This window comes from Marmota marmota, unplaced genomic scaffold (assembly GCF_001458135.2).
Source record: "Marmota marmota marmota unplaced genomic scaffold, marMar, whole genome shotgun sequence".
NCBI lineage: Eukaryota > Metazoa > Chordata > Mammalia > Rodentia > Sciuridae > Marmota > Marmota marmota.
The window spans coordinates 6,366,284-6,382,615 of record NW_026000240.1 but is presented as its reverse complement, the minus strand read 5'-3'; the positions used below and the strand labels follow the sequence as shown (position 1 = coordinate 6,382,615).

Sequence of the window (16,332 nt, the reverse complement as noted above, 5' to 3'; positions counted from 1 at the left end):
GGGGGGGGGGGGGGCTGTATAAGGCTTTACTCTGGCCAGCCAAAAAGCTGTTCAAAGCTTCTTGAAGTCCATCTTCTCCTTTTATAATGGCTTGGAAATCCGTGATAATTTCTTTTAGTTCGAGTTTATCTGGCCAAAAAACAAAAAAACAAACAAACCAAAAAAGGGGTGATGGGAGGAAAAGGGACGGTGATGTCTACATCAAGAATAAAATAGAATAAAATATTGAAGAGTCAAGATCCAGAGTTACTTTTTAATTTTTTCCCCCAATTTTCTTCAGGAGATGTGCAGTGTTTTGGAGACGACTGCTACGCATTGGCTTTTGGAGTTCCAGGACTGCTCATGGTAATCGCACTGGGTAAGTACAGCTAGCAATGGAAAGAAACCAAGAATCACTGATGCCTTCAATTGGAAGAGCGTCTTGTAGGCACTTTACACAAACTACTTCATTCACCCTTCATGCTAATGTTCCAGGTAAGTGTTATTGTAGGAGGTTTCCCTTGACTTTGGAGATAAATTATGAATGAAGTCAGAACTCTTTAAAAAAAAAAGAGGTGCCCACTGTTCCATAACTGATAGGAAGTTTTTAAGAACCCATAAAAAAGTCAGTCTCTGGACCACATGTAGGACCTATCAGGGGTCTGGGAATCTATAAGTTTGAGAGTATCTCAAATGATTTTAATGTGTAGTCAAGGCTATAAGGAAGGAATGAGATAATTAATCCTCTCACAAACTAATTTATATCAGTTGTTACTTATTTATTTGCTAAATAGATGGAATTTTCAGTTCTGTGGGCCTTTTAAAGCAGTTTCTAGGTTTAACTATATTTGCCCTGTTCTTCAATGTTCCCAAAGACTTTGTTCTTGGAACAAGGAGAATAAGAAGAGGAGAATAAGTAGTTGGAAAGTAACACAACTTAGATCAAGTGGCATCCTCTTTACCTTAAAGAACCCTGGAAGAGGAGGAGTATATGTGGGTTACTTAGTTTAGGCGGGCCACAGGGAAACTTGGGCATGATTGTTTCTAATCATTGACCTGGAAACCTGTTCTCACTCTGAGACTCAGGGTGACGCCTCTTCGGAAGATAGCCAGTCCAAACACATAAAGGGCTCCAGAGAGGACAAGGAGTCCAGAGACTCCATGTTCAGTCTGCTCATTTTCTACTGGGATTGAATCAGGGCTGGTAGTGATTCTCAGAGTTCTCAATTCCAAGGAAATGTATTCCAGGAGAGCTATGAGCATACACTCTCTGCTTCCTTCTCCCTTCAATGCCAAATATTTTCTCAAGTATTTTTTGATTTTCCACTGATTAGTACTATAACTCCTTCTCTAGGTCATTGCACAATAAGGAAATTTACATATCAAGTAATTGTGAAGCTCAAAAGAGATGCTGCCAGTGAAATGTTTTATAAATTGAAATGTTACATAAGGGATGTCATTATTAGTTGGCTGCTTTAGTATTCTGAGTGCTATTGATATCTATTATGTGACAGATTTTGTGTTAGGTATTGGGGCCACATTGGTAAATTAGACAACTATACAGTTCACTCTCTGCAGGAAGTTAAATTGTCTAGTAGGGAGTGGAAGACAAATAAGGAAACAGAAATTGACGGTATAGTATGGTCAGTGTCACAACTGAAGAAGGAAAGAGAGAGAGTTCATAGAAGGGATGGTTGATTAAGACTGAAAGTTGTAAAATGTTTGCCTAAAGAAATTAGTTCTAAGGGAAGACCTCAGGAATGAGCAGCAATTAACCAAAAAATGGAATGTAAGTGATTCAGAAAGAGAACATGGTACTTGTAAGACAAGGTGAAAGATAGTATGATATGTTGGAAGGTCTCAAAGGAATTCAGATTACCTGGAGCATAAATGAGAAAGATAAAAAGAAGAAATTGGCAGAAACCAGATAATGAAGGTTACTTTAAGCAAATGGGAATCAACAAAGAAAAAGGTTTTTAACAGAAGAATGATTGTTAGATTTTTATTTTGCAATGGTGTCTCTGTAATATGGAGAAAGGTTGGGTTTAAGGTGAGGCAAGGATAATATTTATCTTGATTATGGCACTTTGGGCACTCCCTTAAATTTTGTGCTCAAGGCAAGTGCCTTATGCAACTCACTAAGGAGGCCCTGGTAGAATTAACAAGCCTAGGTATGATTAAAGATGTTAAATAAGGGAGAAGATAAGTCAGTGTTGGATGCAGAGTTCTGGCTCAAACAATTGGGTAGATAGTGAGGTTGTCAAATGAGATAGTGAGGGAGAACAGGCAATGTTGATGAATTTTGTTTGAGATATGCTGCATTTTAGGTGTTCTTGAAACAATTATAATCAACAAATAGTTATTTGGAAATAACGGGTTTAGGACTCTGAGGAATTGTTTGAGCTATAGATATAGACCTGGAGTCATGAGTACATGGATAGCAATTAAATCTTGAGCACAGATAAAGAAGAGATAATTAAAATAAGATAAAAGGAAGTCCTTGGACCAAACCTCAAGGCACACAAGCATATAAAGGACAGGCAAAGAGGAAAATTCTACAAATGAAATTTAGAAGGGATGGCCACAGCGGTAATTCTGCTATACTGAATACAAAGAGGATTTCAAGAAGGGACTTGTTCAGAGTGACAGGTGTTATTGGGTGAGAAGCTAAAAGTGAAAATATCCATATAGCAACAAGGATGTCATTGATATGGTGATATCAGACTGATTGGAGTAATTTGGAAGTGAATAAGGTTTAAAAAGTGAAAACAGCAAGTATTTGTGCTGGAATGTGATAGGAATTCAAGAGATGAGATATTGAGCCCAAATATTATTAGGAAGAATCCAGTATAGAAACAGGTTGAAGATGAAAAAAGAAGGACAGTATCATTGGTACGAAAGCCACATGGAAGAATGAGCTTTAGACAGAGGAGGAACATCACCTTCACCTAAATGGAGGAAGGAAAAGATGCATGTGGACACAGGAATTAATGGATGTGGTGACAGAAAATGGAATTTCCATTGAAGACTTCAGTTTTCTTCGTGTAGTAAGCAACTTCATCTCTTAGAGGGAAGAGATAGTATAGAAACACATTTCTGACTCCTTCAGATAAATGACCTTAAAATTTAAGTGTGACATTATCAAGTTGATTACAAGCCATCCTTTATCATAGGGATCAAGGCCTATCCTAGATCATTCTTAGTTTCATAAGCAGTTTATTTCCCATGCAAAATCTTTCTTTTGTACCTCTTCATCTGACCACTTCATTCTCAGCATTATCATTCTTTTCCTGAACTCTTTATTTCAACAATAAGAAGGTCATGATAGATAATGAATGCTGTTTGAAGAAGCTTTGGGGAAACTGAGAGGACGTTGTAGACTTAATCTGATTGAAGATGAAGAAATTATGAAGCTAAAGGGAAAAAAGTAAGGTGACTCATGAGTTCTGTTATGTAAGGATATTGGAAAATGCTACTGGTGACTGAGAAAGCCATCTTTAGCAGAAATGTATTAGAGAGGCATCTTGCTGGAGATGGGAAATTTGTTAAAGGGCAAAATACGTAGAGAGGAACCAAGATGAAATCTTTCCACTGATTTTAATTGAAGCTTAGTAAACTTGAAAAATATGGCACTTACTATTTTATAATCATAAAAATTTCATAATCATAAAATTATTGCCAATAATTCGAAAAATAAAAGGGAAATAAGAAATACAGATGTAGGTTATGGGAAACAGGAGGAGCTTAAGAATAGAAATGCGGACTGGAGTTTTAGCTCAGTGGTAGAGAGCTTGCCTAGCATGTGTGAGGCACTGGGTTCGATTCTCAGCACCACATATAAACAAGCAAAAAAGGGTCTATTGACAACTAAGCAATGTTTAAAAAAAGAATACAAATGGTACAGAATATAATTTTGTGTAAGAATGATGAATAATGGTTAGAGCATAATGTACCTAAAGAAGAGTAATGAAACATAAGGTGAGAAGCAGTAGGTTGAGGGAAAAAAAAAAATCTTTGCCAGTTACTCTTCCATAGGAGATTAATAACCAGAATATATAAAAAATTTTTAAAAATCAAAAAAACTAATAATTTAATAAATGAGCAAAAGATCTAAATAGACTTTTCTCAAAAGAAAAAATATAATTGGCCAACAAATATATGGAAATTTAAAAAGATATGCAAATAAAAAATACACTAAGATTTTATCTCACCACAGTTAGAATGGCAATTAGCAAAAATACAAGTAATGTTAATTGCTGGTGAGGATGTGTGGGGGTGAGGTATCGGGTATTCATGCATTGTTGGTGGAAAGAGAAACTACTGAAGCCTGAAATGGAGCTAACTATGTTATGTGCATTTATGAATATGTCAATATGAACCCCACTATTATGTATAACTTTAATGCAATAATACATACATTAAAAAAAATAGTAGGCTGAGGTGTCCTTTGAGTACAGGAGCCATGCCTTTCACCTGTATTCCTGGTAGTATCTAGTACAGTGTATGATGCTTTATGTAGTTGAGAGCATGGATTTTTGAATCAGAATGGTCTCGGGTGAAAAAAAAAAATCCTGACAATTTCTAGTTGTATAACTTTACACATGGTACTTTTTTTGTTTACTGTGGTTTGGTTTGGTTTAGTGATACTAGGGACCAAACCCAGGGCTTTGCACATTCTTGGCAAGTGCACTACCTCTGAGCTACATCTGTAGCCCAAGTTGGTTAATTTTTTAATCTTTGATTTATTTGTGTATAAGATAATGATATGTATATTTTGTCAGGTTAAATCAGTTGATGTATGTAAAATGCTTAATAATTTACATGTTCAAATAACCTTTCATATGGTAGGTTAATAATGAATTTGAGAGAATCTTTCCTGCTAGGAATTCAGGTAGATTCTGGAAAGAAAGTTTTAATTTGGCATCAGATTTAAAAAGGAAGAGATCAGAGGATAAAAAACAAGTTAGTGGCCATTTCAAAATCAAGGGTAGAAAGTTGGAAAGTCTGTACAAGGGGTGGGAGCAATGGTAACCTAAATGGGGCCAATGGACAGTACATTGAAGAAAGGGGATCTATGAAAGTTGGTAACATCAGATATGAGGACGGAGAAAGAAGAATGAGAAGCCAAAGATGACTTACATCTCTGTGACTACATGAAAGTCTCAATAGATACAAGTTGACTATTTTATCTCTTCTTGGCTTGTAATTTTTATAACATCAAAGTCAGGAAGTGTAATCTCTTTATGAGATTTGCCCATCACTCCTACAGTTCAGCATTGATGCACCAAGTACACCAAATGACATGCTAAGAACATTGTTTGTGTATCAATTGCAGTTGTGTTTGCAATGGGAAGCAAAATGTACAAAAAACCACCTCCTGAAGGAAACATAGTGGCTCAAGTTATGAAATGTATCTGGGTAAGTACCTACCTTTTGCAATCAAAAGAATAAAGGGATGCTATGCTGAGTGTATACACCTTTGAAAATGGCCTTTTATTTTTCTCTGTGATCTCTGTTCTACATGCATGGTTTTTGACAAGCTGAGACTAATTGATTTTCCTCCATATCTCTACTTAACCATTAAATAAAAAAATAGCATAATTATTTTTGAAATTGGAAAAAAATATTCTGATATGTAGTTATGTAGATGTTAATGGGAAAAAAATATAAATTTATATCTTAAGTATTCTGAAATTCAATGTCTAATGAGATCAAACAGTTAGAATAGGTCACAAAAGGTATGTGTGTGAGAGGGAAAAGAAAAAAGAATTGGAAAAGGCAAAGAATGGTTTATCTTTTTCTCTCACTTGATATCTATGCTCTGCCCTAGTTTGCTATTTCCAACCGCTTCAAGAACCGTTCTGGGGATATTCCAAAGCGACAGCACTGGCTGGACTGGGCCTCTGAGAAGTACCCAGTAAGTGAACACTGCAGAAGTCTCCTTGCTCTATGGGGTCTTCCAAATACATCTTCTCCTATGTATTTGACTCTTTTCTCTTTCTGCTTTTGGGCACTTCTGTTCTAAGTGGAACTTCTGGCAATTCTGCCCATTCTTTCTTCCTCCCTGCAGAAGCGTCTCATTATGGATGTGAAGGCACTGACTAGGATACTGTTCCTTTATATTCCATTGCCCATGTTCTGGGCTCTTTTGGACCAGCAGGTAAGAATAGTCCTTTTGAAAGCTACTCCTTCTTCCACTACTTTACTCCCGTAGAATAGAAATTTAACTTATTAACATTTGTCTGCCCCAGGGCTCACGATGGACCCTGCAAGCCACCAAGATGAATGGGAATTTGGTGAGTAGAAGAGATTTTTGAGAGAGGTTTATTTTTTTCATAATCCATATTGAAGAAAATTTAATTTATTTGTGTTTTTGCCTAAAAATCAATACAGTATCATTTTAGAGGTGTATGTAGCCTAGGCATTAAGCAGACAATGAAATAAAAAACAGAACTTTATCTTTAGAAATCAGGAACATAAGGATGAGAAATAAGTATACCAGGATGTAGCTAGATACTGGGATATCAAATGAAGTGATACAGACCTGGGGTGAAGATTTTCTTCTAGCTAATCCTAGAACATAAGCAGGGACAGGTTTGATTGGTGTTATTACACAACTGGTTCCATCTCTCAGGCAGGACCCAGCAGGGGACCTGTGAGAGGTAGAACATTTTGTGTAAGGATATGGAAAGAATGGCAAAGTTTTAAATATTCTTTTCTCTTTTTCCAATTGCTGTTCTTCAGTTCACTCAAAGTATCATCCCTGCTCTCAACTGTTCTACTTCCTAGGTTATGATATTATAGTTCTGAAGAAGACAGACAGGGTGGGGTGATGCCAGAGTCATATTAGCCAGTCTGTTTGAAGCCAGCCTGCTAAATATAATCTTACCTCTCCCTTTCTCTAGTAGTCCAAGATTAACCATGGTGGTCCTCTTGTTGACCCTCTGGAGAACAACTTTGGAAGCACTGTGTCAGTGGGAGTCCTCACCCTAAGAACAATGTCTTTTCCTTTTCATTATTACCACTTACAACTGCAGTTGCTGAAATTAATAAAAACACACCAACTCTATTTTCTCCAAAGTCTAAGGAAAGTATAGTATAGGTTGAGCATCCCTAACCCCAAAATCCATAATCTAAATCCCTTCAAAATCCTAGACTTTTTGAGTGTTGACGTGACGCCACAAGTGGAAAATTCCAACCGTGAAACTTTATTTCATGCATACCATTATTATGAGTATTGTGTGAAATTATCTTTGGCCATGTGTATGAGAAAAATGTAAAATATGAATGAATTTCATGGTTAGGGTCTCATCCCCAAGATATTTCATTATATATATATATGCAAATATTCCAAAGTGCAAAACATTTCTAATCCCAAGCATTTCAGGTATACTCAACATGTACACAGAAAAGAATATTCTCCCTTAGGCCCATCAGCCTTCACCAAATGTAGCCAGAAGCCATTCCAAGTCTGCTCTCAGTCCCAAACAGGCAAGACAGTGGTCGTCAACCAAAGATCTGATGAATTTTCTTTTAAATGCTTTTGCCTGCTAATTAGCAAGATTATTCATCTGGACTTTTCTTGTCTTCTGCATCATCTCACTACCATTTATTATAATGTTTCAGGGATTTTTTGTGCTTCAGCCGGACCAGATGCAGGTAGGAGACTTCCCTGTAGGCATGTGGATGTGTTTCTTTCCTCATCTATCCCTCTACCTGCAGTATTAGGATTAACAGCTGTAATCTGATGCATTTCTTCTTATATACTGAGGAGGAACAACTGCAGAGATGATAAAATTCTTTTTAAACTTTAAATATTAGGAAAGTAGTTGCCTCCCAATTCCAGGGAGAGTGAGCTTGTCCCCACCACAGCTAAAGTATAATCATTGGATTTCTTTTTTGTTAAGGCAGTGGGTAATGGAAACATTGCCGAAGAGAGTATAAGCCTTTGTTGTGTGGGCAATGAAATCAGAATCTGTTGATGACTCCCAGTTCCCTTTTAAGCCTCTTGTTCAACAATACCTACTTCTTTCTTCTCTCCTTCCTTTCCCTTGACTATGTCATATTCCCTTTGAGCTATAAAACTAAGCTATGAAAATAAGTCATAGTAGGGGCTGGGTTATGACTCAGTGGTGGAGTGCTTGCCTAGCATATATGAGGCACTGGGTTCAATCGTCAGCACCACATAACAATAAACAAAATAAAATTATTGTGTCCATCTACAACTAAAAATTTTTTAAAAAAAATTTTTTTAAAGTAACAGCAGGAAAGGAGAACTCTAAATTTGATTGGCCGAAAAACACACTCAGAGAGAAATTAGCCCCTTGGGATATTTGGAAGGTACTATACAAGGAAAATAGTCTTGGGTATAAAGGGCTGAGAAATGTGGACTCGTTCCATATGTACTAAGGTGAAAGTGTATGTGGATGAGAGTGCAAGCATGCGAATACCAGCATGTGCTCACACTTATGAGAGAACACTTGTAGCTAATCTTTTTTTACCATGCATTGCAGGTACTAAATCCCTTTTTGGTTCTTGTCTGCATCCCATTGTTTGACCTTGTTATTTATCCTCTGATTTCCAAGTGTGGAATTAACTTCTCGTAAGTGCTCACTATACCTTGTATTAACTGCAAACTGATTCAATCTTTGCTCACTTTGATACAGATTCAATACCTGTATGTTTCTACTGAATTATGTCTGGGTTTGGTTTATTGTTTTTGCTTCTATTTTTCCTCATTGAATTATGTGCCTATTAATATTGAAGAGTGAGAGTTAGGTGTAATCAATGAGAGTCAAAGCCTTCACTAGGAATGTAAGTGTGTGATATTGAAGGGGTGGGTCCAGGCTTTGTTAAAAGTCAAAAGTATATGAGGGTAGGCTCCTAAACCAACTTGTTGCTTTGTCCTTGAATGTTGCTTCTTCAAAGAAGCCCAAAGTTTTTGATGATAATTAATTCCTTTAAATTTACCATTGTCCCTGTGAAACAAGCGGGGGACAGGGTTGGGCAGAGGATAGAGTTATTCCCAATTACTCCTTCTCTCCTATTTTAGAAGTTATTCTTTGTAATATTTTCCAGAGGAGGGTTTCAAGTCTCCTTTTAAAATTATTATTATTATTATTTTGTTTTATTATTATTATTATTATTTTACCGCATTCAAATGGCCTATAATTTATTTACTCACCACTCACTGAACAGACATCAGGCAGTTCAGGACCAAGTGCTATGCAAATGTAAATCAAGCACAGGTTTTCCCATCCAGGGGTTTACTAAATAATAAGGGAGCTAGAGCACATGTGAGAATAACGATTACATAGGTAAATTATGTTAAATTCTCTAGGAAGGGAAGATGAAAATGGTAGAAAGGTGTAGAAAAGGAGAGAGTCCTTCCAGTCACCAGGGTCAAAAAAGGCTTCTGAAGAAGAAAATAAATTAAAGCATGTACAGGACCTGATATATGGTAAATGTTCAACAAATCTGGTTGTATTGCTGTTATTTTTGATATTATGACATAATGGATTGGAAAATCATAAGTCAAGGTAGAGGTGGGAAAAGGTGGTACAATTACAAAGAGATGTGCCTCTAGTAAAAGAAGGGGGAGAAGATGTATTAATAAGAGTTCTGGGAAAGGCTTTGAAAAGTAATTGGTACTAAATCAGGAAAGGTCTTTAATGATAGGCTAAGGAGTTTGGAATTCTTACTGTAGAGTCTAAAGGATAGAACAATTCTCTCTCCCTTTTGTCTGCAGATCACTCAGGAAAATGGCAGTTGGTATGATCCTAGCATGCCTGGCATTTGCAGTTGCAGCAGTGATAGAAATAAAAATAAATGTGAGTTCAACAAATCTTAAGCTCCAGGAGGGCAGGACCATATCTGTCTTGTTCACTGTACTGACTTGTTCACTCTTGATTCCCTGGGACCTAGCACAGTATTTGTTTTGTAGGAAGTACATGATAAGTATGCATGATAGGTAAATAGATACGGATGCAAAATGAGGCCCAACTTTTGCATGAATGATTCGGAATTTATTTTCAGGGAATTCCCAAACACTAATATCCAAGATATCTAGCCATCCGTTTAGGGAACACAGGCTTTTGTGATGCCTTTCCAAATACTTAATAGATTATTGTTGGCAGTCAAATAGCCATTAATGGGGAGTGAAGTGTAAGGTCACTACTGAGTTGAAAAACACGTAGTTTGTTTCCTGGCATTGGTGCCTGCTTCATTGAACTGTTTCCCCCTTCAAGTTACCATTAGGGTTTTCTAAACCGAACACTTCTTTTTTTTTTTTTGGGGGGGGGGTGCCGGGGATTGAACCCAGGGGCACTTAACCACTGAGCCACATCCCCAGCCCTATTTTGTATTTTATTTAGAGACAGGGTCTCACTGAGTTGCTTAGGGCCTCACTTTTGCTGAGGCTGGCTTTGAATTTGCAATCCTCCTACCTCATCCTTCCAAATTACAAGTGCCAAATGCTCTTCAGAGGGAGAAAACCATGTCCTTTTGACTACATAGGTTAGGTTGTCAGAGCAGGACCAAGTTATGTGTTATCATGTTCTGGGAGGGTTATTTGTTGGTGATTCTAATATATGTTATTTGTTTTAAGGGAATGGCCCCACCCCAGCCAGGTTCACAAGAAATCTACCTACAAATCTTGAACCTGGCAGATGATGAAGTGAAAGTGACAGTGCTGGGAAATGGAAATCATTCTCTGTTGATAGAGTCCATCAAATCCTTTCAGGTGAGTTATGAACCTGAAAGAATCAGAAGCTTTATGTACTGTATTGACCTTGATTTTTTTTCCTTAACATGAATTGTATCATAAACATTTCCTGTGTTCTTAGATAATTTATGACAACATGATTTTAATGAGTATATAATATTCCATCCTATATACACATATATAGTTAATTTAAATATTTTCCTATAGACATTCAAGTTTTTATTATTATATATAATCCTATAATGAACATCCTTACTCATGAATCTTTATGAATGCCTCTATTTCCTATGGTACATTCCTAGAACTAACTAATTCAAAGAAAGAAATTATTAGTATCTGATGAGGTCATTCACCCTGAGATGCTATGAAATTGCAGTATCCAAGCTGGGTTAGTGGGCTCGGACTGTAGCTCAGTGGTAGATAGCTTGCCTAGCATATGTAAGGCCCTGGGTTTAATTCCCAGCGATTCCCAAAACAAAAAGTAAAACATACGAAAACATTTTCAAGCTGGGATAGAAGGTGAGTGTAACAGGTACTTCATTCTACAGAAAACAACAAATTATTCCAAACTGCACCTGAAAACAAAAAGCCAGGATTTCCACTTCCATCTGAAGTATCATAATTTGTCTGTCTATACTGAGCATTCGGTGGAGGAGAAGAACTGGTACAGTCTGATCGTTCATGAGAATGGGAAAAGTGTCTCCAGCATGATGGTAAGTTGAGGAATTGCCCATGTTCCAAGTTGCCATCTCAAAGTAGGATGGCTGGCTCATCCATATCAAGGATCTGTCTGCTGATTCAATGTTCTGATCATCGGTTCCCTTTATCAGCTGTTACTGATTTTTTACTTTCCTCTATTCTAGGTAAAGGATATAGAAAACAAAACAACAAATGGGATGACAGCCATCAGGTTTGGATATCAGGCAGACCCCAGGCCACACCATTTTCTTGAATCTGGGGGTCTCTTCTGATCGTTGGGGCTTCAGATGAAGAGGCCTCATTTGACTTGTTCTGAACAGGGATTGTCTCTCCTAGAAGGTCAGGGACACTGGTGTCTGAAAGCATCTTCCAGGGCAGTGAGAGGGAGCTAGGCTTGCTTTCTCATGTGGAATTAAAAAATGACACTATCTCCATATGCCTGTTCTGCTCCACTGCAAATATTTTTCTCCTGTATTTTATCCATTTATCTTGACCTCAAGAAAATAACTAAGTACTTTCTTTCTGTGGCCATGAGAGAGAAATTTAGAAATAAGCAAGTAATCTTCCCTTCAAAGTTGGTAATTGGATATCTGTTGTTTAAATTATTGTAAATCTATAGTGGCATCGTGGTGTCGTTCACATTTTAAGTCAAAAGATTTGATTTTGAATCTAGACAAAGCTGAAGCAAGGGATAGATACAGAGATGCAGCACCAAAGAGGTCACCTGCTGTCTGTGGTAGGAATTAGACACGAGAGAGATACACGTGCCTGTGCCTCCAAGATGAGGTAGCTGTTGTTAAGAAGAGTGTTGTACAGAAGTTTTGATGAAAAATCTGAATTTCACTGAAGGATGGAACAATCATAATAACTTGCTTTTGAATATGCTTCAGGAAAAGCAAACAGCTCAAAATAAATAAGGCAAGAATGAGGCCAGAAAGCCAGAGAACTGAGTCTTACAAGAGGGTGGGTATTTTTTAGATCAGCGCAGGATGATCTATAGTTCAGGAATCAAGCTGTAAGACTCTGAGGAAACTGCCCTTCTTTTCCCGTGGCAGAGACCAAGGCAAAAGCTATCAAAACAGAAATGTACCAAAAACCCATTTCAAGGAATTAATCTAGGGACCTAGGTTCAGAAGACTAGAAAGTTGGTTCTGGAAGGGTTCAACGTTTCTGGAGACTAGAAAACAATAACAAATTACTATGCACTAAGATCTAAGTTTTTCATGAGTCAAATTGGACTTCATTCATGATAGGGTAAGATGTCACTTTTATGTAAATACTTTTATATTTAGTTATCTATTATATTATCTATTATTATATATTATATTATAATAATTATATTATTTTTTAGTAAAGTCTCAGTTGGCGAATTCCACCATTAAGAGGAAAAGAAATTGGATATACCTAAGCTCTATTAGAAAGGAAACTCAGGTTGCAATTGGGTGATCATGACAGCGTCCATCCAGCTAGAGATCTGGTGAGAATGTGACTGATGATAAGTTAATACCCCAAGAAGAAGAAGTTAGAGAAAGTTAAGACTACTGATTACTTCTTACATGTGACTTCATTCATTTGTCTGGATAAGTATGTATCATGAACCTTTATGTACCAGGCATTATTCTAGGCACTGGGGATATAGTGATAGGGAAAATAGAAAAGGTCCCTACCCTCTTTTATCAGGTGTCCTGTTTGTATCTGTCTGATTTGTAAATAATTTCTCTACCCTCAGGTTTATTAACACTTTGCATACAGATGTCAACATCTCCCTGGGTACCGACACCCCCATCAGTGTTGGTGAAGACTATGGTGTGTCTCCTTACAGAACTGTTCATAGAGGAGAGTAAGAGCATTGCCCTGTGGACATTTTAATTTTATCAATAATTGTTTTTAAAATGCTATGTTTGTCTATAGATGGGGAACTTAGGTACATCTGTATAGACAGACTCCTACTGCTTTTCAACTCTTGCCTCCTGCCCTCAGGGATATGTTGAGATCATGGTAGTTGTGATGGCCATGCTGGGTAGTTAACATGGCCCATCTCTGTGAGGTTCACAAACTTTATTATTGATTCTGACTCTTACTCTGTGGGATGTCCCATTGGCACCTCATTACTTAGAATTTACCCACTCAGGTTCACTGTGTTTACCTTATGACCTGTTCCACCAGGTCATAAGATTTGCATGAGAAACTTCACCTGGGCCTGAAATCTACAAAAGATGATTTGTGCCTTCTTTATTCAGATTTAGGACTTAAAAACAAAAAGAAAAACCTTACAGGCAATAAAGAGCTCATGGTCAGAGGCAAATACCTGGCATGAAAATAACTTGTTCCTAGAAGCATCTCTCTTCAAAGAGGTGACTTTGCTCGTGATCAGTAGACAGCTGAGATCACTCTTTTCTCTGGAGATGAGTGCTGAGCCATGCTGCATATCCTAACCTAAACTCATCCTTTTCCAGATACCCTGCAGTGCATTGTAAAACTGAAGATAAGGACTTTTCTCTGAATTTGGGTCTACTAGACTTCGGTGCATCGTATCTGTTTGTTATTATTAATGTAAGTAGCTCACAGCTACCTCCCTTTGCCCTCTTCCACCACATCCTGGCGTCCTTTTGGCAGGGACGAAGGGCAAAGGGAGAAGACTCTGACAAGACAGGGTCAAGTGCTTATTTCTAATGTAAGGTAGCAGTTTCTACAGTGATTTTAGAAAGCCCACTGTCTACAGAGGGAATTTAAATAGAAAATACATCAGCAATCGGCAAATCGTATTGGGAATGGGAAACGTAATTCATCTTGAGTCCTCACTACAAGATCACATGATCTACTCCAGTCTCATTATAGCCCTAAGAAACCAAAGCTTATTAATGCAAAATTATTTATTTCTCCTTGTGTGGCTCCATATGCAGGTCTCCTAGCTCTCTAGAAATTTAACCGACTAACTCATCACAGTCTGAAATACCAGTACCAATAGTAAATGTCAATTGCCACACAAAGTTTGGGGATCTGTTAACTGATCAGTCCATCAAAAACAATTGTCTCAGCAATCAGGGCAGGGTACTTCTGCATTTTAATTTTGGTACCAATCTTGGGTTAAATTTTATTATTTAATTACTTTTGACACTATTAAAGATAAAAAAGAATGAATAGGAGGGAATATTTCTAGAGGTGTGATGAGAATACCATGTATACAATTTTATATAATTTATTGATTAATTAATTTAATTTGATCCTTTTGGTTATATATTTTTATTACATGTTTGTTGAGATATGATTAGTATGCCATATAATTTACCCATTTAAAGTATACAATGGCTTTTACTATATTAATGTGTTCAATATATGATATGTATTTAATATATATAGAGAAAAAACATTCCATAGTGTGCATTCAGTGGTTCCTAATATAACCAGAGTTGTACAATTTGGAACATTTTTCATCACATCATAAAGAAACCTCATATGCTGGGCATGGTGGTGCACACGTGTAATGCTAGTGGTTCAGGAGACTGGGGCAAGAGGATTGTAAGTTCCAAGCCAGCCTCAGCAACTTAGCAAGGCCCTAAGCAACTTAGTGAGAATCTGTTTCAAAATAAAAAAATAAAAGGGGCAGTGGATGTGGCTCAGTAAACACCGCTGAGCTAAATCCTTAGTACAAAAAGAAGAAAGAAGAAGAAGAAGAGAAATCTCATATTCCCATTAGAAGTCACTCTCCATTTCTTCCTAAACCACTAGTTCTAGGCAACCACTATTCTACTTTCTGTCTATGATATTTTGTAATCTGTACATTTCATGTAAACAGAATCACATGCTGGGCATGGTGGCACATGCCTATAATCCCAACGACTTGAGAAGCTGAGGCAGATGGTCCAAAGTTCGAGGCCAGCTCAGCAACTAGCCAGACCCTGTCTTAAAATAAAAAATGAGAAGGGCTGAGGATGTAGTTTAACGGTAGAATGCCTCTGGGTTCAATGTCCAGTACCAAAAGAGGTAAATAAGTGAGTAAAAATAAAAAGAAATCATAGAATGTTTTTGTGTCTGCTTCTTTCATGTAGCATAATTTTCAAGGTTCATCCATCAGTGGTTCATTTATTTTTTTTATTTTTAGTTTTTCCTTTTTCCTCTTTTTTTCTTTTTTAAATTTTCCTTTGTTACTTTTTAATTTTTATTTTTTTTAATTTATATATGACAGTGGAATGCATTACAATTCTTATTACACATATAGAGCACAATTTTTCATATCTCTGGTTGTATACAAAGTATATTCACACCAACTAGTTCATTTATTTTTATTACCAAATAATAGTCTACTGTATGACTATACCACTTTTTATTATTTACCCATCAGTTGATGTACAGTTGAGTTGTTTCTGACTTTTGAGGCTTATAAATAATTGTGCTATGAACCTTCATATGCAGGTTTCTGTGGGGACATACATTTTCATTTCTTTTGGCTGTATACCTAGAAGTAGAACTCCTGGGTCACATGGTAACTCTATGGTTAACTATTCATAAAGCTTCCAGGCTTTTCCAAAGCAAGTGCACATTCCCACTAATAGTGTGTATAGGTTGCAATTTCTCTACATCTTCACCAATATGGGTTTCCTTTTTTGGTTAGAGCCACTTTGGTAGTGTGAAACAGCATCTCATTAAGGTATTGATTTGGATTTCCCAGATGGTTAGTGATGTGGTTAGAGAAGATGTTGAACATCTTTTCATGTGCTTCTTGTCCATTTGTATATCTTTGGTGAAATGTCTATTTTGATCCTTTGCCCAATTTCTAATTGGGTTATTTATCTCTTTTATTATTGACTTGTAAACATTCTTTATATATATCAGACATGCCTATTGTCAGATAGATAATTTGCAAATTATCCCACTTCATAATTTGGTTGTTTTTTTTTTTTTTAACTTTAGTGATGCTGTCTGTTGAAGCA

The 16,332-nt window shown here is 36.9% G+C and overlaps 1 protein-coding gene across 1 annotated transcript in view; it reads left to right on the top strand.

Moving 5' to 3' along the window:
• Slc15a2 (solute carrier family 15 member 2) overlaps positions 1–16,332 on the top strand; it is a 37,198-nt gene that overhangs the window by 13,723 nt on the left and 7,143 nt on the right. Inside the window, exons 8-20 of the mRNA XM_015486876.2 lie at positions 281–358; positions 5,315–5,397; positions 5,810–5,896; positions 6,050–6,139; positions 6,231–6,275; positions 7,606–7,638; positions 8,493–8,581; positions 9,728–9,809; positions 10,586–10,720; positions 11,251–11,415; positions 11,566–11,612; positions 13,131–13,241; positions 13,858–13,954. Of these exons, the coding sequence (XP_015342362.1) occupies positions 281–358; positions 5,315–5,397; positions 5,810–5,896; positions 6,050–6,139; positions 6,231–6,275; positions 7,606–7,638; positions 8,493–8,581; positions 9,728–9,809; positions 10,586–10,720; positions 11,251–11,415; positions 11,566–11,612; positions 13,131–13,241; positions 13,858–13,954 (1,142 nt within the window). The remainder of the gene's footprint in view (positions 1–280; positions 359–5,314; positions 5,398–5,809; positions 5,897–6,049; positions 6,140–6,230; positions 6,276–7,605; positions 7,639–8,492; positions 8,582–9,727; positions 9,810–10,585; positions 10,721–11,250; positions 11,416–11,565; positions 11,613–13,130; positions 13,242–13,857; positions 13,955–16,332) is intronic.